At 48.1% G+C, this 26,090-nt stretch overlaps 1 protein-coding gene across 39 annotated transcripts in view; it reads right to left on the reverse strand.

Annotated features, from left to right (window-relative positions):
* The window catches only part of CACNA1C (calcium voltage-gated channel subunit alpha1 C), a 727,463-nt gene that overhangs the window by 125,498 nt on the left and 575,875 nt on the right, over positions 1-26,090 (reverse strand). For 21 of the 39 annotated variants that reach the window (XM_074325148.1, XM_074325146.1, XM_019757254.2 and 18 more), the window contains 3 exons: positions 11,988-12,062; positions 9,496-9,586; positions 1,565-1,591 (listed from right to left, as the gene is read on the reverse strand). In XM_074325148.1, coding sequence (XP_074181249.1) covers positions 1,565-1,591; positions 9,496-9,586; positions 11,988-12,062 — 193 coding nt within the window. The remainder of the gene's footprint in view (positions 1-1,564; positions 1,592-9,495; positions 9,587-11,987; positions 12,063-26,090) is intronic. The other 18 variants (XM_019757266.2, XM_019757253.2, XM_019757245.2 and 15 more) reach the window with 1 other exon arrangement.

Below are 26,090 nucleotides of genomic sequence, written 5' to 3' on the forward strand. Positions count from 1 at the left end.
GCAGCCTCTACTGGGTGTAGTATACGGTCTTCAGGCCCCGGGAGAATGACCCCCTTTGGCTTAGAGCTTTGTCCAGGCTGGTGCGGAGACAGTGGGGGAGGCGGGTAGGTGGGTTCCCTTAGCGCCCTGGGGTCCCCGTGGCTCGTTCATGGCGTGTGAGGGACCGGGCAGTATCCGTGTGTTCACACGAGGTGTGCAGACACTAACGTCAGTGGACAAATAGAGCTTGGGAGTCAGAGAACACAGATGGAGATTTCAAGATCAGATGCAACTATGGGGGCATAGATTCCAGTGGTGGATGCCCAAACCAGACGGACCTGCTGCACCTCAGCAGGGAGCAGCTCAGACTAGGCTCAGACCCAGGGGCCTTCCGGGACCAGTCCTCACAAGCCCTATTTACTTCCTGGGATTCTGAAGTCCCCTGTGCCCTGCATCCAGATTCCAGGCTAGAGAGGAACTGGGAAAAGGAAATATGAGAGACTGAACATTTTATCTTAAGGAACTACTTAAAATACAGCATTGGGCTACATTTACCCAGCTGGACTGAAATTCAGTGTTATTTATGCTCCTGCGACACAGTAGGTGAGGCTAGGGAAACAAGATTAGATCAATTATGAAACATAAACCACCAATATTTTTGACATGTACAAGCTTTGTGGGAGTCAATTCACATCCCCACTCCACATATCCACCCATTCATCCATTCAGCACACATGTACAAACAGCTTACCACTGGATAGGCACTTAGCTAGACAGAGGCTCTGGAAGTAATACCTCGGAGGCAGGCAGAGCCTATTGGAGGAAACAGGCCCATGAGCCTGTAACTGGTGTGCAGTATGGCAAGTGCTGTGCGAGAAGTATGAGCAAAGCACTGTGGGAATGGACGGAGGCGAGTTATGTCCCCTGGGGCATTTGCAGAAGATGTCATAGGTGTGGTCGTATTGGAGGTTCTTAACAAAAGTCTGAGTTCTCCAGATGAAGGCAGGGGGCGCGGCGATTCAGGTAGAAGAAAGACTCCATGCGGGCCTCAGTGTATGAGAGGACAGGGAACATTCTGGTAAATGCAAGAAGTTCCACGTGGTTGGAACAAAAGTTTTGTGCAGGGAAGTATGGGAGGTGCGCCTGGAAAGGCAGAAGGGGGCAGAAGTTCCTGAGGAAGTTTCTGGAACAGACAGTGTTGCGATACTGTGTGTTTCCCATAATCCTTCAAGTTCACGCCGCACTGGGTTTCATGAACAGGAAGTATGGAGAATAGTAGCAAGTGTCACGTTATATTATTTTTAACTGGACTTCATCTTATAAGAGAGGGAGACGCCTAGGTCTCACAAACTCCTGGGGATGGTGCTGCCGAAAACACTGACAAAGCTCATTCAACAAATATCAGTCCTTGGATTATTGGCTTGATCTGGTCCCAAAGCCTCTTCCTGACAGCCATGCAAAAGAGAGCAGTTACCTCCTCTGCAGAATAGCCCTCCCTCTATTGCCCACCTGGAAGGTACAGCGATGGGCCCCCCAGGGGGTTGGGGTACAGCTGCGGTCGGAAGGAAGAGTGTGTCTCACTCACCTGAACTTTGACTTGGAGATCCGGCGGCTGGAAGAGAAAAAGGAGATGTTAGCAACGACACACACATTTTCTTCCATGTCAGAGACATTCAGTGATGCCCGAGAAGTTTGATGCCCCCAGTTGGCATCAAACATATGGGCCCTGGACGGACGTGTCACTGGTGTGACTTAGAACAAGCCCAGAGAGAGAGAAGCCTATCTGTCAGCATCTCCTGCTGCGTTTGTATGCTTGCACGTGGACATGGGGGGCTGGCCCCAGGGACAAACCTAGTATCTCCTAAGTAGAGAGGGAGAGCATTGTGTTCTCAGGTGTTCAGTGTCTCCCAGCAGGTTCCATGGGGTGAGCGTGTTAGGAATGCTGCACCTTGGGAAAGCCATGGAGGCCAGGAAGGCCTCTGGTGCAGATGGAGGATCTCACCAGCCAGAGCCCCGGGCAGGAATGTGTCGGCGTAGACCCCACTGCTCTCTGCACAGGAGCCTGGCCAACACTGGGTATCAAGTGAAGATGAGCAGAAGGAGCCAGCTGGAACCCGAGAGGCTACTACAGCCCTGGCCCGAGGGCAGCAAACTGGGCCTACAGAAACAGCCATGGGTCCTGAGGGGAAAGCCAGCGTGCTGACAGGCACGGGCAGCCCTGAAGACCTGGGGGTCTTTGGGGCAGAAGCACGGGGCAGATGTGCTGGTGGCTGACTCCCAGTGTCACCATATGGGGGCGGGGTCCACTGAAGGGAGGCCGACACTCCCTGGCTCACATAGGATAGTCCATGGGAGGCTGGATGGAAGCAGGCTGGGAGAAGGGGGAGGTTTGGGGGGGGCAGGACGGCAGAAGGGAGGGGGATAGGTAGGTGGAGAGGGGGCAGGCAGAGGGGGACAATGCAAGCGCTTGAGACAAAATTGAAGGCAATGTGTCAGAAAGGCCTTGGCATTGAGGGAGCAATTACGGGAGAGACTGTAGGTGGAGTGAGCATGCTCAGATGGACATGCGGAAATATGCAGAATATAAGTCAGAGGTGAAAAAGGGACGGAGATGGCAGTAGAGAGACAAAGAGAGATGCAGAGAGAGGATAGGGGCGGGGGTTGGGAGGCAACTGCTACAAGCCAGCATTGTCCCAGCTTAGCACGAAGCAAGCTCTGTCTTACAGCAAGAACACAACCCCTCTCGTTATTTTGTATGAAAAAACTTAAACCAGAAGATGTGACAGGTGGCAAAGCCATCGAGCATGAGATAATTATATCTCTGGGGCCCTGAGAATCCGAGCCAAGTGCCTTTTCTGCTCTGAACCGTTAGCTAAGAACCTTTTCCCGCCTCCCAAAGCTGCCTGCTAGGGCTGGAGGCTTTAATCACATGTTAACAAAGCGTGGGAGGGGGACCAGGAGCCCAGGGCAGCCTTTTTATTTAGAACCATGGTTTAAAGGGGGAAACAAATGTTTTTCAGGTGCTAACTGGGGGATGGGGAGTCAGGTGTCTGTTCTCCAGCAGGGATGTGCTGAGCTGGGCACCTTCAGGGTCTTCCTGAGGCTTGCTTTTGGGCAGTTGACTCTCCTCGTTGTAAACATAAGCCCATGTAAGTGACCATGATCTGTAGTGTTGTGACTCTGTCCACAGAGCCTGGCTTGGGCCCAGGCCTTGTCTCAGAAATGTCTCAGTGACGTCTTGGAGGTGCCTTTCAGTGCAGACCACAGGCCCTTCCCCGTAAGGCTCTCTCTCAGTCCAAGTGAGTCATAAGCAAAGTAGGTTCTTAGAAACTCCCACATGGGGAAAGCAAAATCTGGGTGTTCACATCTCCCAAGGAAATGCCACTGGGGTGCGGGCACTCACAGCTAAGGAGGACTGTTTGACATGAGGACCATGACTGAGTTTAGGTATGGCCTCCGCCGTGTGCGCTCCCTTGGCATTCCGGCACATTCTGAGGAAGAGGAAACGGAGCAGGGCTTTCTTTTCCACTCAGTTACAAGTCCTGATGCATAACCCTGGACACCACACTTGAAGACTAATTTTCCTTGTTGTTTTTGCTGTTCTCAGGAGATTGTGAGCCTAATGTTAGGCTTTCTGGGTCTGAAACATTCATCCCTTTTTAAGTACATTACTTAAGTGCCCCAACTTGAGAAGGGAGATGGTATTGCTCAAGTAGCACGTGTCTGGAGACAAAGGAAAACCCCAGCCCTTAGAGAGCCATGGTTAGAACTCTTGTAAAGCTTGAATGTCTTGTTTCCTCCAGTTTTTCAGTATAGGTGTGAGTCAACAGTAGGGTCCCACTTCATGAAAAAGGGGGACGCCATTGCTCAGCAGCCTTTTCCCTCCTCTCCCCTCCCTCCCTCCCTCCCTCCCTCCCTCCCTCCCCTCCCCTTCCCTTCTCTCTCTTCCTAAAACTGTCCCAGTGTTCTAAGGGATCCTTAAAGAGCAGGGCGGTGGAGAACGTTAGTATCTAACACACAGACCATCATGACAGCCCCACTGGGATGTACCTGGAGTTCATCCACTCCAAGATACTTTCTCTGCCCAGGTCTCCAAGACAAAACTAGGAAACCATGATTTTCTTTGTTGATATTGAGGTTCAAAATTAGAGACAAACCAAAACTCTTTTTGTCTTGCCTACTCAGTTTTAATTTGTCATTATTTGACAGATATTTGAACTTCTTTGGACCTATTTATATTTTCAGCCTCTCTCCCCTTCCTAATGAGCCCCATGTTGACTACCTGCTGTGTGAAACAGTATTTCCCTGAATCTCCCAACTTGCCTTTAACATAAATCAGATAGCGCTGTAGTCACCATCCAGGTCAACACATGTCTGGCTCAACCTTGATTCCACAACTGCAGCACCCCCACAGCTGTCATTACTAGAACGACCAAACCCTGGACCTTGTCACTACAGGTGCTGGGCGCCGACCTCAGCTGCTCCACTTCTCTGACAAGAATCTCCTCCTTCATCATCCTACCTGCTCGCTCACGAGCCCGTCTTTGCTGGCACTGGGCCTGCCCAATCACTCGCTCTCCCCGGGCTCCCAGGCTAATGTCAGACTTGATGTCCAGTTCTCAGCATGGCCCATGGTCACATCAGTGTCATCATCCACACTACGCAGACTCTCACACTGCCTGGGCCTTCTATTGGGCCTGCTTGGCAAATTCCCACCCTGGTTCACACCACTGCCTGTTTTCAGTGCTTCCAGGTTACAGAGCCTGCCAAAAAATATGTCGAATTGTTCTGCAGGCTGACTCCACATTTACTTTATACTCCACATTTACTTTATAGCTTTGAGAGCTGGGAGAGGCCCTTAGGTACCACCTGGATCTGTGGTTTGCAGTTATCAAGTGATAGATGCTTTATTTCTATGAAATCTCACATAGGAGCCAACATGTAAAAGAGGTGGAAGTGGTCTCTTTCTGCAGCAGCCCTGCAGGACCCCCAGGTGTCTGCTAAGGTCACCCTGAAGCAGCCATTGGGCCAGCCCCTTCATTTCCTGGAGGACGAGGCTGAGACTCAGCAGAAGTGCTTTGGTTGAGCTCACAGGGCTAGTAGGTGGCTGATTGGTATGAGGCTCAGGACTCCTGATGGCAAGTCTCTTTCCATTTTCCAATCAGTCCCAGAGGTAAAGGAACTCTACTCCTGGTAAAATCCACTATCTTTGAAGTCAGCCTTCCCTCTCCTCAAGCTGTTCCTTCCTTCCTGTAAGTACCATTTGCATTCCTGGGCCTGTATAGCCCCTCCTTTTGCACGGGCTTCTTCTGTGCGTTAGAGATGGCCCCAGCCTTTACTATGACGAGAACAAGCCCTCCTGGGCTGTTGCTGCCTCCTCTTTCTGTGATGCTGTTTTCCTTCCCCTCTGGAGTGAGTGCCCTGTGCTGGCTCGGTTCTGCCGTCCTTCCCTAGGACTCCAGCTCCCACAGCCGAATCCTTAGAGTGCAGCTCCAGAACACAGAGTCCGCTCATGTTTTTCCATCTCCACATGTGACTATCCTCAGCCACCATCATGTCACACCTCAGTAACTGAGATTGAGGCCACTTCACATGTCTGCCTGCTTCCCTAGGGGCCTCACTCGTCCCTATTCTTTTCTGAACAACAAAGTGATTCTTCAAGAATGCAAAACTAACCAAATCAAACAGCTCCACCTTCTTATGACTTCTCACAGTCTTGTGACAAAGACCAAGATCAGTAAGGGGTCTACCAGGTCCTGCCCCATCTCCAGCCTCATCTCCTCACTCTCCCCTCCTGCCTCACTGGCCAAACTGGCCTTCTCTCAGTTCTTTTGCCCCAGGGCCTTGAGATGCACCATTGTCTCTGATTGGAATATTCTGCCTTACTCTTCACCTCAATAAGGTATGTTCACCCTTCAGTTCTCAGCGAAAATTTGATTTCTTCTCAGAAGCTGTTCTTAACCTGCTAGTCTAAATAGGTCCCTCCCTCTGTCAGTAACCCCACATTATAGTTATTTTTCCTTCTTAACACTTACCCCAATTTTAACGCCTTATTTACTTATCAATGTCACTTTCACACCAGATCACGAGCACCAGTGAGATGGTGTCAGTTTGCTCTATGGCTGTGTCACCATCATCTAGCACCCAGCTGGGCACACTATGGAATGTGTGTCCAAATAAATATCTCTGCCTTGAAATTCTTCCTCCAGGGGTTTCCAAGCGAGTGCCGCTGTCTGTTCCCCTAACAGCTCTTCGTCTGTTTCATTTACTGGGTCTTACTCTTCTGTGTGCCCGGGTCCCAAGGTTCTGCTTCTATTCCCCCATGAACAACCCTTATCCCGTGACCTCATTAATAGTTTTTATACTGCTAACCTCAGATAGCAGAGTAGCGCAGCGGAAGCATGCTGGGCCCATACTGCTAACCTCAAGTGCGTGACTCCCTCCTGCTGGGAGCGGGCCTCAGACCTCCCCATGCCGCTGCCTCTGTGATCCCTGCAAGACCCCTGGAGGCCCTGCGTCACTCACATTGTACTTCAGCACCTTATCAAGTGCCTGCAAACTCTGATGGCTCCTTCCTCTGCATCACCCATCCTCCCCACCAGCCTACTCCACCCCCCTGAAAGTCACATTGCAGTTTTCTTCTCTCTGCCCCCGGCCCCTCAGGAGCCATTTTCATCTAGGCCTCTCACTACATATAAATCCTTATTCAGACCTCATTTTCTATACAAGCCTTTTCACTCTTAGCTTTAAATAAAAAAGTGCTACCTCTCACTGTCACTCTCTCAGCCCCCAGCCTGTTCTCATGCTGTCTCCCCCACAGGAATGTTGACAGTCTCATTTTGTCATTGTCTGAGGGGGAGGGATGGGGTGGGGGGATGGGAGATGGGGAAAGACCATAATTTAGTAAGCACACATGATAACCCTGGTGCTTGAGCAGGTATTTTACATGTCCAGTACAGGTATATAAATGTGGACATTCCCGGGGATGACAGCGACCTTTCTGCAGAGCTCTTGAAATCTGCAGAACATGTCCTCGAGGAAATGATGGACATATGGAAGAGACTGCCAGCTTCCCTTCATGAAATGCACCGTCGAGTGGCTTCCTGCTGCCAGTTCCCCAGTCTGGAACTTGGGCCATGCTCAAAAGCCAGAGTTGCAGGTCCCCAATCGTCTCTTCTCCAAGCCTCACTGGTGTCAGATCACAGAAAGTCCTAGAACTGACGGACTTTGAAGGCTTGCTATCTGCCTCTCCTAATGAGGCTGTCTGGGGCCCACTTCTAGAAACTCTAGTGCTTGTTTTGTATGGTTCCAAAACAAGAGGAGGGGAAAAGGCTTGCAAAAAATGTAATTAGCACCGTATTTTAACCACATTTGACAATAATTGCTTCCCAACAATGCTGAGAAACCTGCAGTGCAGACTCCCCGGTGCCATTGTCAGAGTGAGTGATTCCGAAGGCCCGGTGCCCTGGAGACAGAGCTGCGAGACCATCTGCTCCTCAGCCTGTGTCCTCTGCTCCTTTGGCTGGGAGACCATTCTCAAGGCTGATTGGCTTGCGGTTAGGCTCACCTACAGCTAACCTTCCCATTACTTTTTTTTTTTTTCAATTACAGTTGACATACAATATTAGTTTGAGGAGTACAACATAGTGATTAGACATTTATATAACTTATGAGGCGATCATCACGATAGATTTAGTAACCATCTGACATTACACACAGTTATTACAATATTATTGACTATATTACTTATGCTGTACCCTACATCCCCATGACTATTTTGTAACTAGCAATTTCTACTTCTTAATGCTTTCCCGCTTTCTACCCATCCCCCCACCTGGCAATCATCAAAACATTCTCTGTATTTATGAGTCTGTTTCTATTTACTTTGTGCTTTAGATTTCACATGTAAGTGAAATCATATGACATTTGTCTTTCTCTGTCTGACTTGCTCCACTTAGCACTATACCCTCTAGGTCCATCCATGTTGTTGCACAAGTTGAGATTTCATTAATTTTTATAGCTGAGTAATATTCCATTATATATACGTACCACCTCCTCTGTATCCATTCATCCATTCACCCAGGCAGCCTCCACATCTTGGCCATTGTAAACAATGCTGCACTGAACATATGGATGCACACGTCCCCTTGAAGTAACATTTTGGGTTTCTTCAGATAAATACTCAGAAGTGGAATAACTGGGTCCTCCTTTGTCTCTTGTTATAGCCTTTGCTTTAAAGTCTATTTTGTCTGGTATAAGTATTGCTACCACAGCTTTTTTTTGGTAAAATTCCATTTTCATGAAATCTCTTTTTCCATCCCTTTTATTTTCAGTCTGTGTGTGTCTTTCGATCTGAAGTGGGTCTCTTGTAGGTGGCATGTGTAAGGGTTTCGTTATCTTATCCATTCACCACCCTGTTTAAAAAGGGTTGGGTTTGCCCAGACTGTTGCCTCGTTTCAGAGAGAAAGGGTGAGATAAGATGCTGTCCTGCTGACGGAGGGATTTAGAAACTCGTTTTCTTTGAGACGGGTCCTACACAGAGGCCTCTCTGGGCAGTGTGTGGCAGTGCCAGGGTGAGTCCACAGTGCTCATACCTCCGTGGAGCCTGACTGTCTCAGGGGGCCTCATGCTCACGGTCAGTGTGACCCCTGACAGGATACAGCTTTAATCTTTGGACTCTGCTTTCTAAGACGCTGGTCACGAAACCAGAAGTTTGCTTCTTTTTAGCAGGTAAACCATTTTTCCCTTCATTTTTTGAGGAGAAAATTTCCTAGGGACTACAGGTGTCCATTTTTAAGATTGAACTAAGATGAGTGCTTGTGATAATTCATGTGTGCACTTTCCTTTCTCACACCTGGCCCGTCCCAGGCCAAAGTCAGCTCATCAAAGTCCAGGTCTGGGGTTGGACCCTGGGACAGAGAGGTTGTGAATGTCTAGCCTGGGGCTTACGTTGGAGGAGTCGGCCACAATCCAGACCAAGCACAGGTGAATTTATTAACTCAAGTTTGTATTTTGAGCACCTGTTTCCCTTTACTAGATGGATAACTTAAGTCACAGACAAGGCCCAAGATGTTTATCATCTCCCAGTGTATTTTCTTACCTGTTTGCTTTCCTTCCAGCTCATGCTTATCAGAAGGGAAAGGGTGGTTAACAGACCCGGGGACCATCACCTAGCGATCTCTTGTGCAAGTGGGTGAGAGGAGCTGGGAAGAAAGAGGCTTCAGCACCACCCCCAACCCCGCTTACATACTCTCTGTATTTCTGTGACGTGATGGATAGGGCTCAAAATCCAAGAGTCAGAGCCTCACAGAAGTACTGGGTTGAAGAGCAGTCTCAAATTAAGACCTTGGGGTTATACTCTCCCCAGCACCTCCATTCCCCATGTGGGTTTCTGTTTCTTGCTGCTCTGATCTCTGCCCATCCAGTGATGAGCCATCCCATTCTGACTTCTGGACACAGCACCCCTGCCTGCACCACAGGAAAAGCCCAGCCCCTGGGCTCGCCGAGCCTACTCACGCCAGCCTGGCCCCACAGTTTTCTCCCTCGGTGTCTCCTCCAGCCACGTTCTCAGTGTTGACAGACTCCGTCTCACTTGTGGGCATGCTCACTGCAAGAGACAGAGGGATGCAGAACCAGGTATGAGGATGAGGAGGAACGGGAGAGAAGAGCATCAGTTTGTACCACACCCAGCCCCAGGAGGGTGCTGCTACAAGCAAACCGAGGCCCTGGCACTGCCCTGGCCAGGCTCGGGGGCTTCCTTCACTGAGAGACATGCCTGCTGCTTGTCTAGGGTAAGTTTTGCTGCCAAGGACACTCTAAACTAGTGGGAATGTAGGAGGAAATCTGGTGACAAGATCAGTTATCTTATAGGAGACATCCTGAAAACACTGACCATTGAATCCTTTCTCTCCCCTTAACTCTATGCACCACAGAAGCTGTGCAAGTTTTTCCATTTGCATCTACTACTTGTCATAAAAGAAGAGCTTTCATGAAAATATTTTATTTCTCTTATTTTTTCCACCCACCAATTCTAAGGGGCTCCATCCCCAAAACTTAGGGTCCAGCTTATTTGTACCAAGGGCATTTCTGCTGCCTGCATGAACTACTGGACAGGTTTAGAGGACAGCCCCTTTCCCGAAGTGCACATGGGGTCCTGAGTCTGTGACGTCTAGGGTCGTCCCTGAACTAGAGAACTCGAAGGGAATGGCCATGAGAAGGCTCATGTACTAAGATTCATATTAGTGCTGCAACCTCAGGAAGGAGGAATCCACCAAATTAAGTTTACATGTGGCTTGAAGACAGACTGCGGGACGCTAGTCCCCCTTCCAGTAACCTTGACATTCCCACCTCAACCAGGGATGCGAACCATTTCCTTCTGCCCGTCCATCCCATCTCTCCCGATGTGGCAGGGGCTGACTGTGCAGACCAGCAGGGGTCTTCTCCTTGGAACCCATTGGGGGCTTAGAAGAAGCCATTGCTTTTACTATATTTTATTCCAAATACAGGTTTAAGTCAGGAGAATTCTTTTCTACCTCCTATTACCTTTTCATAGGACACAACAACGAGCTCCTCTCTTGGGCCAACCCTGTTCTTTAGAGGGGTCGTCACAGCACGGGTCCTGGTTCAGCTTTCCGGGCAGAACAGAACTCTTTGTGTGGAGAGAAAATCACTAGCCCTCAGCAGCCAGAGACTCTGCAGTTAGTGAGGGTGTGACATCAGGTGATGTGGTGCCACGTGAAAAGTCCCCAAGGGGCCACCACAGACCAGCAGACTTCTATGGTTATATGGGCCATATTGCTAGACGTGGATTTTTCCCAGTTTTTTTTTCTCTTGTGGATGAACACAAGATGGGAGGGTGAGAAGAGACTCATTTCAAGAACACTGAAGATACCAAGGGAAAGCCCATGATTTACCATGTGTTTGAATATCATGTGTGAGAGACTGCACCCTAGGACTCATTTTCAACGAAGTTGGGTAATGAGCAGTCCAGATGCTATAAAAGTTTGGAATTGGATGGGGCTTTAGACATCGTGCAGCTCTAACTTGTCCCCTCGCTTCACAGGACAGAGGTGTGAGGTCTAAGGGACAGCTCCCCAATGTCACACAGTGTTTGGGTGGGACTTGCTGGAGCACAGGTGTCATAACTCCTGCACCACGTGCATCCTGATTGTCCCCATGTTGACCAAGTCCCTTCCCTAGACTCTAGGACAAGATGAGGTTCTTCAAGCCAAATCAGGCTCTGGGAACATCACAGGAGCATAGTGAATAGCCAAATAGTGGTGTTGAATTTGCAGCATTTATACTCTCTTTGGAGCTCGAGGTCTGAGAGAACTGGTGAGCGAGACCAGACCTTAGGGATGGTTTTAGTACTGGAGGCTGGGAGGACAGATTTTCAGAGCTTTCCAGAGTTCCTTACTCCATCCACACTAAGGAAGAGGTAATGTAATTGAAGAGCCTTCAGTCTTTTAATCCATATGCCTCCAGCCATTTCTGACCTAAGATTCTTCTAACTCTTCCAGCAGCATTATTTAAAGAGCTGAGGTGTGTATAAAAAGCTCTCTGACTCTGTGACACTTTGCTCCCAGAGAGCCCCTGGGGTGCGGAGCAGTGTGATGGTGGTGGTGCTAGGCTCAGAAAGACAACCAAACTAGGAGTGGGAGGCCTGGGCATTGGGGGGGACCCTATCTTTTTCTAAATCAGGGCACTGTCTGTACCTGAACCAAGCTGGCATTTACAGTGACCTTAGTCTTGGCTGGCACTATCCAAAGGAAAGATTGCGTCAAGGAACAGCTGCCGATTTTCACGTCTGTTGACTTTATACATAGGAAGAGATGAACAAGCAATGGCTGTGAGGAGCCATCCCCTCAAAACACAGACATACACACGAACACATATACACACGTATACACACACGTGACCACTGCATTGCAAGCCATCAAGAACAATACGCTCCCGTCCATTCCGGTATGTACCAACACACATTTACACACGGGCACGGGGAACGTTACCATGGGTGTCTGTGGAGTGACTAAACCAAGACAGCTTCCCTTTCTTCTGCTCCAGCAAGCCCGCTGGGGCGCCTCCTTGCACAGACAAGATGGTCATTTTCAAGAACCAGGAACAAGACATCAATAGAGAGCATGCAGTCAGCCACGGGCAAAAGAAAGAAACAAAGAACTCAGCTTTCACATACAACATCCATTTTCATCTCCAAAAATAAACTGAAAAAACTGTAAAAAGCAATAAACCAAAACATATAAGAAAACATAATAAAATAGAACCAAAACCCCAAATCACATGAATTAATAACACAAAACAAACGGTGGACACTGGGGAGAAAGAGTTACTCCAGCAGAGGCTTCAGTCTACACTGGTCTATCTAGTTAGTGGTTTTGAGGACAGGGCTTCCTGGGAGGGGCCACCAGGCATCCCTGCTGCCTCCTTCGGGAGGAGCCTTTTTACAGGCTCTGGTGGGGTAACTGTGAAAATCAAACTACAGCATTTGTGTCCCCCTTGACTGGTACCCAATGACCAGGTGACTTGACCTCTTCGCCACCTGTAGTGGATCCAAGGGCTCCCTCACCACTTAGATCCAGGTCATGTCACTTGCAGGTACAAAGAACCATGGATCCACTTGCCCCTTTGTCCAATTCAGTCATTCAGTAAAGACCTACCAAGCGCTTCAGGTCTGATCACATCTCACACAAATATGTATTTGCTTTTAATGGGTTTAAACAGGCAAAGGAGTTGCTCAATTGCTTGTCAGTGGGTGGTCTTTTGAGGAGGTTTGTATATAAGAAAGAATCCCGTAAGCTTCTCTTGGGTCAGGGTTGTAGGTGAAGAGGAGGGTGCCAGTGAGAGTGTGAAGACGCTGATTATGCAACTGCAACGGGGGAGTTCTGTGCTCTGCACTGGACTTTGAGTTCTGGATAGCAAACATTTTAGCTAATTCCTGAGAGAATTTTCCCACTCATTTGACAGAACTGGCATTAACTGTGCCTCTGCCAGGTCCCTAGGGAGGTTGCTGGGGATGAGTGGTGAGTAAGGCATAGACACAGCTGACTAGTGAGGTGGGAAATCTGCTAGCACTCATGAATAGAATCACGTGCCCTGATGAGGAAGGCAGGTAGCCCCCAATCAGTCCAGGAAAGGGCATGGAGGTGAGGTCAGTTCAAGCTTTAGGTGCTTTATCTCATCCTTTTCCACTGGCACTCAGATCACGATCAATGAACATCCTCGAAAGCTGCTTGTTAGTGAAAACACTGAAGACCGGCTCATGACAGGAAAGGGTCAGGCTTATTTTCAACCTATGTAAGGGCTATTTCCCAAGCACCCATGTTTAAAAAAACAAAGCTTGGAATAAGCAGAAACTTCACAACCAGTAGCACTCTTTTTTCACTTCTCAAAAATCCTATTTGAAAAAAGCACTGAGAGTTAGGAGCTGAAATGAATGACTTCGTTCAAATTTCCTTCTAGAAAAAGATGTCTCAATTCAGAATGATAACAGTCACCCAAGTGAGCATCTCATAATAAGTGGTGTTTTGTTCAGAGTGGTAAACTGAGACCACCAGTCACCGCGTTTCTGTTCACACAGAAGTCTAGCAGATGGGAACCCTGGCCAGTGATGGAAAGCCCAGAACTTTGCAACCTGTTATCCAACTTTTGGCTTTGGCGTCAATATTGTCCCATCTTGTTCAATTTTGGAAATAACTGTATGATAACTTTAAAAACAATAGAAAGAGCTTGATAAAATCATGGCCATTCAATACATAACCGATTTGACCAGGGTTGGTCTTTCATGTAGGCAAAGGTGGCAGCCACCTGCGTGGAAAGTGATTTGAAAGCATCTAAATTATCTTCCAACAGGGCAGTAGTCTCCTCTGGATCTGCTCTTTTGGGTGAAGCTCTAGATCTGAAGGTTCCTTGCTGAAATGAAAATACCTCACCTGGAAGGAGCAGTACATTAAATATTAGTGCCCAGTAATTTGTGATGGTTTATCCCATAAGCACATGAGGGAATAAGATGGGAGAAAATGCAGTTGTATTCCTATTACTAAGGGGCTTGCTCCCCTAGAAAGATGGAGTTGGGTTCCTTCTTGGAAACTGAGTGCCCAAACAGTTGAAAGTTGAGAATTATAAATGCTGGATACTAATTCTGGGGATGAGATGGACAACCTGACTCCTGTGGACACTCAGATGGTGAAGTGGTTGGAAACCAAGGCAGAAAGATGGCAAAGAACCAGGTGTCTGAGGGCACGTCTCCTCTGGAGGCAACCCAGTGATGCCCTGAGAAGTGGAGCTTGATGTCTGCTCGTCTGCAGTGTCGTGACCACGCACCTTCTGTGGAATGACTTGTGCTTCATTGAACGGATTAACGAAAGAGAATGCCAAGGAAGAATGCTAGAGAGGAAGTGAGTTTTTTGACTTCCTAACGTGACTGTTACTAGATACTGTGGATCAAATCTGGGTCTCTGGGCTCTGCTGTCCCTTGGCTTCTGCTGAGAAGATTCCAAAAGAAAATGAGATTTTCATGAAAGAGTAATTAACAGCTGCCATTGCAGGTGGTAGATAATATAATTACATATTTAGTAACATCACCAATAGCTACAATGAGTTTTATAAACTCTATCTTGCCAACGACTGATTACATCTTGAATTATGTTGTCTTTTCTGCAAACATCTACTCTTGGTGGCAACTCTTGCTTGAATGGTGTTTACTTGGACAGTTTCTGTGTCTCAAGGGAGGTGCACAGCTCTTGTCTCACAGTAACCAAGGCCTTTCCTGACCTGCTAGAGAACAGTTGTGCAGATCCTGGGGGGTTATAATAAGCCACTTCTGACATGACATAATCTCCTGCAACTGGAAATCACAGAATGGCGCTGAGGGAAGACGAGCGCTAGATCTGAGCTGTTGTGAATATTGGTGTTCCCTGGTATGTCTGAGTTTGCAAACCCTCTGAAGGTTTTAGTCACTAAAATTTAAGAATCCCCCATTAAAAAACAGGGCAGTGCTTGGAAAACATGGCTACATAGATCAGCTGGCCAGCCTTTCGACAGCTGTGGGCCACAGAGAAAGAATGGGCCTACAGCAAACAATCCTCTTCATAAAACTAATGATCGTCTCCAGGCAGGTCCTTAGATTGCTGAAAACAAACCTCTAAGGCAGGGGTGTCCAAACTTTTTTCAACGTTTTTCACCAAGGGCCATATGCGGTAAAATACACAAACAGCCGGGCTACTCACTCGAGGTGAAGTACGTATTGCCTCACCTGGTTTATTTCAGTAAACTAAATGTATTTTGGGAATTTGCTGCGGGCCAATAAGAAATGGATCGTGGGCCGCAGTTGGCCCGAGGGCCACAGGTTGGACACCCCTGCTCTAAGTGGTGAGTCTGCTCCAGGCTGTTCCACTGTGTTAACACTCATGTTCTCCATAAAAAGAAATTAGGTTTCATTTAGCCATCATGATGCAAACATGATGTAATGTGTGCCCAAAGATGGCCCAAATCAGTCACACGAATAAAAAATGTGTTCAGAAGGGGCTAAGGTTTGAGAACAAGAGCAACTTTAATTTTGACAAAGAAAAAGAAAGTCACCGAGGTTACTTAGCAATCAATCCACAAAGGAAATAGTAAGCAAAATCTTAGGCATTCCTTCCTTTACTGTTTTCCCTCTTCCTTTCCTTCCCTTCCTCCCTTCCTTCCCATCCCTGAGGCTGGAGGAGTTAATGTGGAGAAGCAGCCACATATAAAATATCTGGCCTTGCACCTTGAGGCCTTCTGTCTCAGATATTTTTATGTGTCATAATTGACTGGGTGAAATTGGAGCCTAGCTCCATTGAGGGAACAAAGAATAAACCTGGGGAGGGATAGAGAACTCTGCCTCGTTCTGAAATCTTTGGTCACCCCAAACCGCTATGACATTGTTCCTGGATGGACTTGGCAAGGCCCTGCTGTGACCATTAGCAAGAATGGCTGGCCTCTCTTGAGATTTGCTAAGAAAAATACCCAGCCTTCCTTCTACAAATGAGCTGGTAGCCTAATTACCCAACGTCAGAGGACTCATCAACTGCTGTCAGTCTTTATTTCCTCTTGTTGGCAGATGGTTGGTGCATCAAGACCAGACATCTCAGGCAGGAGATGAAGGCATTTCTCACCCAGCCTGAACTTCTCCCGTGCTGTGGAGAGCCACAGGGAGCCAGTGGGCTGAACCCTGGGTCAGCCTGACTGCTGGGGTCCAACTGCTCAGGCTTCCATGTACTCTTGGGTGGAACTGAAGTATTTACTTTGCCATTTACTTGGCAGATGCCCACTTTATTATCTTTTTTGCATATGAGTGGTATAATAAATATTCATTTTCTCAAAGTACTATTCAGAGTACTAACAAGCAACAGGATTCCTAATCCCCTACCCTCCCTGACTCCAAACTGAAATCTAAAACTCCCTGAGGCCTGGCTCCATCCTACCTGTGATGGCTGTAGGTGTCCCCTCAGAAATTCACATGCTGAAGTCCTAACCCCGATGCCTCAGAGCTGTTTTTGGAGAGTTTTTAAAGAGGTAATTAAATTAAAATGAGGTTATGAGGTTGGGCTCTAATCCAATATGACTGGTGTCCTTATCAGAAGAAGAAAGTTGGACACAGCCACTCACAGAGGGAAGATGCTATGAAGACATAGGGAGAAGACAGCCACTACAGGTCACGGAGACAAACCTGGGGCGCAGCCTTCCCTCATGGCTCTCAGAAGAACTGACCCTGATGACACTTGATCTTGGACTTCTGGCCTCTGGAACTGTGAGACGATACATTTCTGTTGTTTAAGTCACCCAGGCCATGGAACTTTGTTAGGGCAGCCCTTGCTGACTAAAGCACTACCTAGCCATCCTTTTCTCCTGTTACTTCCTGCAGAAACTCTCCACCCAGGTGGGGCTGCCCTCCTCATTGTCCCTTGCACGTGCCATCTTCATCCCAGCCTGTGGGCTTTTGTATATACGATGTTGTATATCATACCCTCCCCTGGAGTGCATTCCTGCACCCCTGCACGTTCTCCAGGGGTCAGGAAACCACAGCCCTGGTCAGATCCAGACTGCCACCTGTTTTGTATATGAAGTCTCACTGGAACACAACCACATCCGTTTGCTTATGTCACCTATGGCTGCCTTCCCACTACAACGACAGAGTCCAATAGTTGTACTAGGGGCTCTACATGGTCTGCAAAGCCTGAAATATTTACTAACCGGCACTTTAGGAAAAAAGTGTGCTGACTCCTGAATTATTCAAATTTTGCCCTTTCCTGGAGACCCAGTTCTAGTCTGTGGAGGCTTTCAGGACCACCACTGGCCCTGAGTCCCATCTTCTGAGCTCCAGGAAAACTGGGATCGGTGAGAATTATAAAAACCTGAATTCAAGTTTTAGTTCCACCCTCTCCTAGCCGTGTAACTCTGGGTAAGTAAGTTCACCTTTCTGAGATCAGGTTTCCTCATTTGTAAAAAGAAGATAATGATACTTTTTATTTTAAGAGGTTCTGGCAAGAATTAAATGAAATATTTATAAAATAACTTTGTAAAATGGTAAGCGCTCTAAGTGTTTGCTAATATTACCAACAAATTTTCATCTGACTTTCTAATAGTTTGCGGTACAAGTATTAGCTTTATGTCCCTAACTAAATTATAACTTTCTCAAGGCCAGAGACTTTCTGTTAGAAATTTCTGGACTCCCTTTCAGATCCTACTGATACTGGATACAGAACTATAATAATAACACTTATATCTTCGTGGCCTTTTAAGGGTACTCCATATGCTGGCCATGTTGAGGGTTTGTCCTTCAGATGCCCTCCCCACCCCTCTCCGCCATGCCCTCTACCCAGGAGGCTGAGTTTGTAAACTTCATCAGTGAGCTGTCCTATGCTGGGGCTTCCTGCTGGGTTAGCCACAGGTAGTGGCAGCAGGACGTCTGTGAGGTCAGAGGAGAGTGAGACTGGGTGGTCACTCCCCTGGGCCTGCATACAGGCTGGTGCTGACTGGCCGTGACTTGTTGCTGAGGGTCATAGGTCTGGCATGTGACCCTCTCTGACTCTTGTAAACTGCTCCGTCACTGTCCCTTCAGGCCTGTACAGGTAACAGCTCCCCCGGGTGCTGCCCTCAGTGTCCTTCCTGCACTGTGCCTTGCTGACCCCACCTGTATCTTATTAGCCTCTCCTTAAATCACCCAGTTCACGCATCTACCTGTGTGGGCAAGGTAGACAGTATGATCCCATTGACAGGTGAAGAGCAGTCCCCCGGAGTTGCAGGTGACAGCTAGTAAATGGCAGAGAACGGCTGCCCATGAGTCCAGGGCTTTCCTGGCCACCTCAGGCAACCTCCAGAGTAACTCTGCTCAGACACACATTTGCAGGTTGGATTACTGATACAAGCAAGTGATGGAGGATGTTAGCCTGGGGATTGCTTTTGTGCCATGGCAGAACAGAATCGAACATTCTGGTCACGGTTACAGCCCTAGTTGACTTTCTTGGGAGGAACTGTGTTACATTTCCCCAAATTTAATTTTATCTTGCAGAAAAAAAAGTAACCTGGGAAGTTAGTCCTTACTATTTTTCTACAGTTGACTAGATGAAGCACACGGCCACATGTGGTCTCAAGCTGATGGGTGAAGGAGCTCCTTATATGTCTTCATCCAACTCGGAGTCTGAGGAAGCCCCTTAGCACTGGAAACCTAGGCGGAGCCAGAAGCAGCTCCAAACCCTTGATCAGTCATGTGATGATTTGGGACTCAGTTTCCTCGTCTTTACATAAATAAATTGAACTAGATGATGAATTATAGGTCTCTCATAAGGGAAAGAAAGAGAGGGAGTAGGAGAGGAGAAAAGCAGATTGTAGAAGAAAAGCAGAAAGTGATGGTGAGAGAGAAAGCAGAATGGTACGCAGCCATGGCAGCCTGTCTGAGTTGAAAGGTTACAGAGAAAGGTGCTACCCGCCTCCAGAGCCGTCTGCACAACTTCCTGCAGCCCAGGCCCAGCGTGGCTTCCTCCACATAAGCAATTAAAACCTGCTTGATTTTAAGCCATCGGAAAGTAAATATAAAACAGGATTAAATATTAAGAAGCCAAACAAAGTAGCCTTATTAAAAAGGCACAGTATGAGCATGAAGTGCCATCATCATCAGTATTATTACTGCTATAAACTGGGAGGGGGTATGAACGCCTGCCCTTGATCCGCAGCTATAACCCACGGAAGAAACCAGGCTGTAAACATCCAGTGCTCCCAAGCAGAAAATTTCTCTTCACAATTGTGGCGCCACTGAGTCAGTCACCTCAGTTATTACCTGGTGGTGGGGGTGAGGGAGGTGGGCAGAGGTAAGAGTGGGAGTGGGGGGGGGAAGTTAAGCTGCATCTAACACATGTCCCCTTCCCTTCCCTTTCCCACCCCACCCGCCTTCACTAGGGTTGACAGGGCAGCATGGAACTAGGCCCTGGGGACTATGCGGGGAAACAGGACATCTGATCACACAGGAGGGGTTGGAGCCCCCAAGGGAAAACAGACTTCACTGCAATCATTAGGGACGTGACAGGGATCTTCTAGGCATGGATGACGGTGGCCTTTCTGTGTAGGATTCCTCTGGAAACTAGGTGGTCACCAACATGGTATGAAAGGGACAGAGAATGACTTTTGTCCCCAATCCTTCTCCAGTCCAATGATGTTTACCGGTAATTGCTTCATTTTTAGGGCCTTGTCCCCTCAGAGTGCAAATACCCTTGAGAAGCATAATAGTAATATCAGTGATTTCTGTCTTAATAATAACAATTGCTCAGGTTTTTGCTCACTTGCTACATGCCACTGCTCTTCCATGCACTTTACATATGTATATAACTGATTCAAGTCTCAAAACAACCCTGTGAGGGGCCATCTGTCCCCAGTATAAGTTCCCACTTTCCAGATTAGACAATGGAGGCTTAGAGAATTAAGTCACTTATTCAAAGTGGGCAGCTAATAAGGTAGAGCCTTTGGTGGACGTTACACTAAGTCAGCCCCTCAGCTACTGTGTGTACTGGATGAATTTATAAAACCCTTTCCTAGTCACAGGAGAGGACTGCTTGTACCACTAGGAGGAGGGGCAGAAAGTGCAGATGGGAGTCAAGGGAAAAGCCACTTATTCTATAATCCGCTGAGGGCCTCCTTGCCAGCACTTCTGGATGAAGGGGGCAGGGGACAAAGCAGAGCAGCATGGGTAGGAGCATGGGCTCTGGAGCCAGGTGACCTGGGTTTGAATCCTGGCTCTGTCACTTTGGAGCTATGTGACCTTGGATATGTTACTTTGCTCCTCTGTGGCTCAGTTTCCCCACTGCAAAAAAGAGATCTGACTCATACCTGTATAGCAGGGTTGAATGAATAGGCCAGCCCTCCATTTGATAGATTCAGGTCCAGAGAAGGTCAGTGACTTGCCCAGGGTCACACAGCTAGTTAGTGGTAGAGGTCTAGTCCTCTTTCCAGAATCCAGTGCTGCCTCCTGTTTTCATGTGTCATTTACTGACATCATGGACAGGTGAAAGCCCAGTCTTGGTCATCACAGCTGGGCACAGGCCCAGGTCTCCCTCCTTCATCTCCCTCCCTTGTCTGGAATTCCGAAGTTCCACTGTGAGTGGTTTACACGTGTGCCTGTTCTTTGCTGGTGACAACAGCTACACAGAGCTTGCTTTCATTTTCTCTTTTCTCTTGGGCTCTGTCTTCTCCTTCACTCTTCTGCTGCTCAAGATAATTTTGACCCAGGTCATTTGCCCTGCAAGGAGGTCCTACAAGGCCCAGCACGATCTTGAAAGACGTGGGTACCCACAGAGGGGGAGCCACCTGGACCAAGGGGTAGTACTTCTTTGGAAGGGTCTCAGGCTCGTCTTCCCTGCCAGCATGCAAGTAAATTACTGCCTTAAATTTCTAGGCGGCTTCCACTGGTGGCGTTTATGTGAACTCTGCCTGCTGGATGCTGCTAGTTGGTATTGTCTTCCTTCTTGCCCTGGTTGCAAGACCAAGGGTGCAGTCTACCTGGCCCACCTTGCTACTGGAACCGCCCACATCTTTTATTGACAGGTGCTTCAGCAGCATGGGCAAAGACCCAGGGAGGCTGTGATCCCCTCCTGAGCATCAGGCACACCTGTCAGTACAGACGGTCAGAGCTCAGGGCCACGGTCAGAGGGGCAGCAGCCAGAGGCAGTTCTGGGATGCTGAAGGGCCCAGAACGTGCACCATGGTCCACAAGACACCGCAAAGGTTTGCTTAGATGGGGTGGGGGGATGGGGTTGGGGAGCCCTCATGCCTACTTCCAAAATGGCCTGGTTGCCTTCAGAGACTAGGAGTTGCTCACCAGGGGATATTTTCAAGCATTTGCTGTAAGTTTGAGAGGAGGTTCCTAAGATTTATTTTACCTTGAAAAAAACGAAACTGACGTTTACAAGCGAGGAGTATTCTCTGTGATAAAACACCAGGTTGTTGATTGTTTGTGAGAGGGGCAGGACCTGGGCCTACAGAGAGGTCCTTTCCCTCACTGAATTCTCTCAGCACCATCTCTTCATATCCCGTCATAATCTCTTACTATGTAGAGCCCTCAGCCTGTCTCCCAGGGCCCTCTGAAATTTGCTTTCCCTCTACCTATCCAACCTCCTTTTCCATTTCTATCTGGCATTTGCCCTTTGGACCAGGCATTTGGTTCTACTCTTGGCCTCCAGAATACGCCACCCTTGGTCAGCTTGCTTTGACCCCATTTTGTGGACGGCCTGCCATATGCAGGGTGCTTACCAGGTGCTCCTCCCCTGGGAGCCTTCTCGTGCACAAGACTCTCTTTCCCTCTAGGGCCCACTGTACCCTCTTAAACCCCACGGCATCCTGCTTCCAGACACATGTACCGTTTGTACCATGTAGTGTAGAACTCGGGCACACAGGTACCGCACTGTGTGGTGTTAGAGCACTTGTGAAATGACCTCAGTTTAATCCACACAGCCAGGGAAGGGGCCTTCATTCACAAGTTGCGGACGAGGAGACAGGCTTCAGGGGAACAGAGCGAGGAGGACAAGGGTGTTATCCTCTGCTCCCTGTGGCTCCCCAGCCACACGTGCCTCTGACTCTTGCTCAGGAACGGATGTGAGAGTCAGCTCCCATTGTCCCACCTCACCAACTCTACCTGCCCTTCCCTGCTCTACTCTCTTGTCCTTGCATTTCCACCAAAACTTTCAGAAAACATGGCACCTTCTCTGACACCAAGCTGACCTCCTGGGCCACAAGATGGGAAGTGCTGCAGGGCTGGGAGCAGGACTCGGAACTCCCCCTGGAGGTACGGAAGGCGTGCCACAAACACTGCTGGGACCAGAGCACACACCTCATGCCGCTTTCTTCTACTTGTTCATCCTCAGAGGGGTAGGAATGTGCATGTCTGGGGTGGGGCCAGGGTCAGCGTGCTTCACTCACTCATTCACTCACTGTTTCATCAGAGTGGGCACCGGAGTGCACATAGTCAGCCGCCCTTCCAAGGCTCCTTCTTCCCTCCTGTGCTATTTAGGGGAGGGCTCAAGATGTGGCCACGGGTGGGCAGCACCTGCTCTTGCCCACAGCAGCTGGGATGACTCTGAACCAGGCACAGAGAAGGAGAAAGCAGCCCCAAACCAAGTGTGCAAAAGACATGGATTTTAATGCTGAACAATGTCACTTTTATTATTCTATTGAGCAGCATCTCCCTCCAGAGTCTTTCTCTCAAGACGGACTCTGAATCAAAGACACTATTTACCCTTCATTCCTCCTCCCTCTTTTCCTTAATCTTAGAACTCTTCTATAATTTCTCAGGAGAGTTGGGCGTGTTGGGGAGGCTGACTGTTCTTCCTTTAGGACGGAGAAAAGGTTTTTGAAACCTAGAGAACAGGGACGGTGTCTTCAACAAGCAGAAGGCCTGAGGGCGCTGGCAGCAAATGGGAATGTTAATGTCCCAGAAATCGGCTCTACATGCAGGTGACCTTGGATTCACTGGGGCCTCCTGCTGGGTAGATGCTGCCTGTCCGTCTAGTACAGACCCTCTTAGTCTTAGAGTTTGTGAGAACGCCTGCTGCAGGCTTGGGCCAGGAACCCCAGAGGAAGGAAAGGATACACAGAGTCTGGTTTTTGGATGGAATCACGGCCATGGCTGGTGGGACATGCACAGGCTTCTCCTGTGAGGAAGGGGATTGGTTGTGTGGACTGCATGACGAGCAGGTGTTACTGCACAGTGGGGGCGTGGGGACCTTGGGCAGGTTCAAGCAACTCTGTTGCTTTTGCAGCTGCTGGTGCAGCAGTAATCCTTATCTGATGGTTAAGTGAAAAGCTGTGAAGACAGTGAATGATGCCTAATTTGGGGACAGCAGAAAGGAGACAGGGGTCTTTTCTTTATTCCAATAACTCTGTGAGAGAGTGAGCTTCCTGTAGAACGGAGGGACCAAGGGCAGAGATCATCAGTGGTGAGGAAAGAGGGGCTGCATCAAATCCCAAGTGTGGGAAGGAGAGAGGTGACACTGAAACTACATATGCCAGTCAGGAGTCCTGAGTTCCAGGGTCCACCTCGGCACTGACTCAGTGTTTGGGAAGAACGCATCGTTTTAACAGCTCAGTGCTTCCCTCCTGGGTTACTGGGAGGATCAATGACAAGAAGTGGGCAATGATCTCAAAAGCACGTCCCTACCAGAACATAAGGCAGGAGGGAGAGCAGAGACAGAGAAGCAATTAGTGCAAGGGTGGGGGGTGGGGGTGGGGGTTAGCCCCCTCGAGGACGATTAACAGTGCTGTTGGGAGGACGCCTGTTACACCTATGTTACACCTACAACACCTCAGAACAGTGTATGGAAGTTAAAAAGCCCCAGGTGTCAGCTCAGAAGGGAGAATTTTCTAACAACTGGAATTGCGCAAAAATGGAAGAGTTTTCTTGTGACCTGGTGAGTTGCTACCACAGAGTGTTCAAGAAAGGTGGGGAAGATGCTGTAGAGGAGTTTCATGCATAGATGGGGACCTGAGGGGAGAAGGAGAGAGCCTCTGGGACACTTTCCAGGGTGGAGATTCTTCGGTTTGATGCTTTCAAGGCAAACACAGAGTTACAGGATATTGGGCTCTGGGAAAGGGCAAGACAGTATGGGCCACGAAGAGGTCAGCTGCCGGATGCTGGAGAGAGGCCATACCGAGCTTTTACACCAAAGATACTTCTCTCTTGTAGCCACCTGCCACCCGGCCAAGACAGGGAGAGCCAGTGTCTGCAAAACGAGGACATTCTCTCCCTGGCCCAGCCACCCATCACTTCTGGAATATAGGACTCAAAGGAAAAGACAGTGGCAGAGGGAGTTTCTAGGATCAGAATGCTCAAGAATTTATAGAAAACCAGAGATTATTTGACTATTACCTTTATGTATTAGGGAATTGAGGCTCAGTGAGGGAAGGGTTTGTTCGAGGTCACAGAGTGTGAAAGCTGAGACTAGGTATCAGGCCTCCTGACTTCCTTTCCAGGGTCTTCTTCCCCTGCCCCCAATCCCCACCTTACCTTCCTATCGGCAGGTACTTCAGGGGACCTTGTCCTTTGTGCTCACTCTTTCCTGCATTATAGTCACACTGCCCTGGGTGTGAGTCCTGACTCAGCCCCTTATGGGCTATGTGGCCTTGGGCAAATGAGCTGAACTTCCTCTTTTTCATCTGAGAAAAAGAGCTAACAATACCACTCTGGGAGGGTTAAGTGAACATTAAAGGTAACATGAGTTAGCAGAGGTGCTTCATAAGTGGTAGCTGTCATCTATAATATTCAAGAGTAATACTCTGTGTATAGAATGCCTGGACACTGAATATATTTATTAGGGAATGAAAAAGCAAAACACAGGCCAAAGAAGAGAACCCTAGGGTCACTTGCTTTGCATCTCAAAGGTCATCTGGAGTCTGGACACTTATTGGTGATGACATATGTGTTCTCAAGGCCAGTCCCTAAGGATGGCCGAAGTTAGCCATGTTCCCTTTGGGGTCACCAAGTCCCAGATGTCTTCATCATTGCTCACAGTCCTTTCATAGAATATTCATGAAGCTCCTACTGTGTACTAACAGTAACTTGCTGTGACATGGTCCCTGCCCTGGACATGTTTAGCAACTTTTATGAGAAGATAATTTGTAAAAATCTTTAAGTATGAAGTAATGATAAAAAAATATTTAAGCACAACTGAAAAAAAAGAGAGCCATGCTAGCTTCCCTTTTGTGCTGTTTTAATTCTTTGTTTTAACCCTAAGCTAAACCAAGGAGATGCCAGAGACTGCGTTCTGCTCTCTTAACCTGCTCTCTGCCATGTCAGAGAGGTTATGTGAGCACAGTCTGGCCGTGGTGATCCGACCAGCCTAACTCTGGATGCTTCAGTCAGGTCAGGACGAACTGATATGACTCAGGAGCCCTTTCAGAATGGCCACTGCTACAGACTTGTGTAGCCTATTTGGAAAGAATTTTTGCTTCTATGAAGCAGTGACACTAGTTAACAGAGTGATATGGGGCCTCAGTTTCAGTTTGGTTTTAAATAGATTTTGTTCTAAACATAATGTTTAATATGCAACGATTGGGTTAGTCTAATGACAAATGTCATCCCCACCATCGTCAGAGCAACATGCCGTTTTCATTAAGAGTAATGTTTCCTGGCCAGAGTAAGGCATGGAAAATAATTTTTGGTCATCAACAATTCCCTTCAGTTTCACTGATCTGATTAAACTTAGCAACGGAAAGAGGAATTTACAAATTAGATGCTGTTCTGTATTTATTACCAAAATGGTTGCTTTCCACTACATCCAGGAGATACAGTTGAGATCTCATTAAGTCTCAGCTTGTGATAACATTTACTCCATAAATCTCCATTGCAGCCAGTGAATGAAATGAGCATTATGCCAAAGACCACATAATGGATGGAATCAAACCTCTGCCCCCTTGGAAGGCAGTTGACCTTTTCAAGCCTTAAACGTATTCAGCTTTCTGGTCCTAAAGAAGCAACGAGGAATTTATTCTTAGTATTCTCTTAACCATTTCCTGACTGCCATTCTTAGCTGGCTAGCTGGCCTCATTGAGACAGAAATAAAACAAGGATATTTCCAGTACTTCTCTGGATG

Source organism: Rhinolophus sinicus, linkage group LG02, assembly GCF_036562045.2.
Source record: "Rhinolophus sinicus isolate RSC01 linkage group LG02, ASM3656204v1, whole genome shotgun sequence".
Lineage (NCBI taxonomy): Eukaryota > Metazoa > Chordata > Mammalia > Chiroptera > Rhinolophidae > Rhinolophus > Rhinolophus sinicus.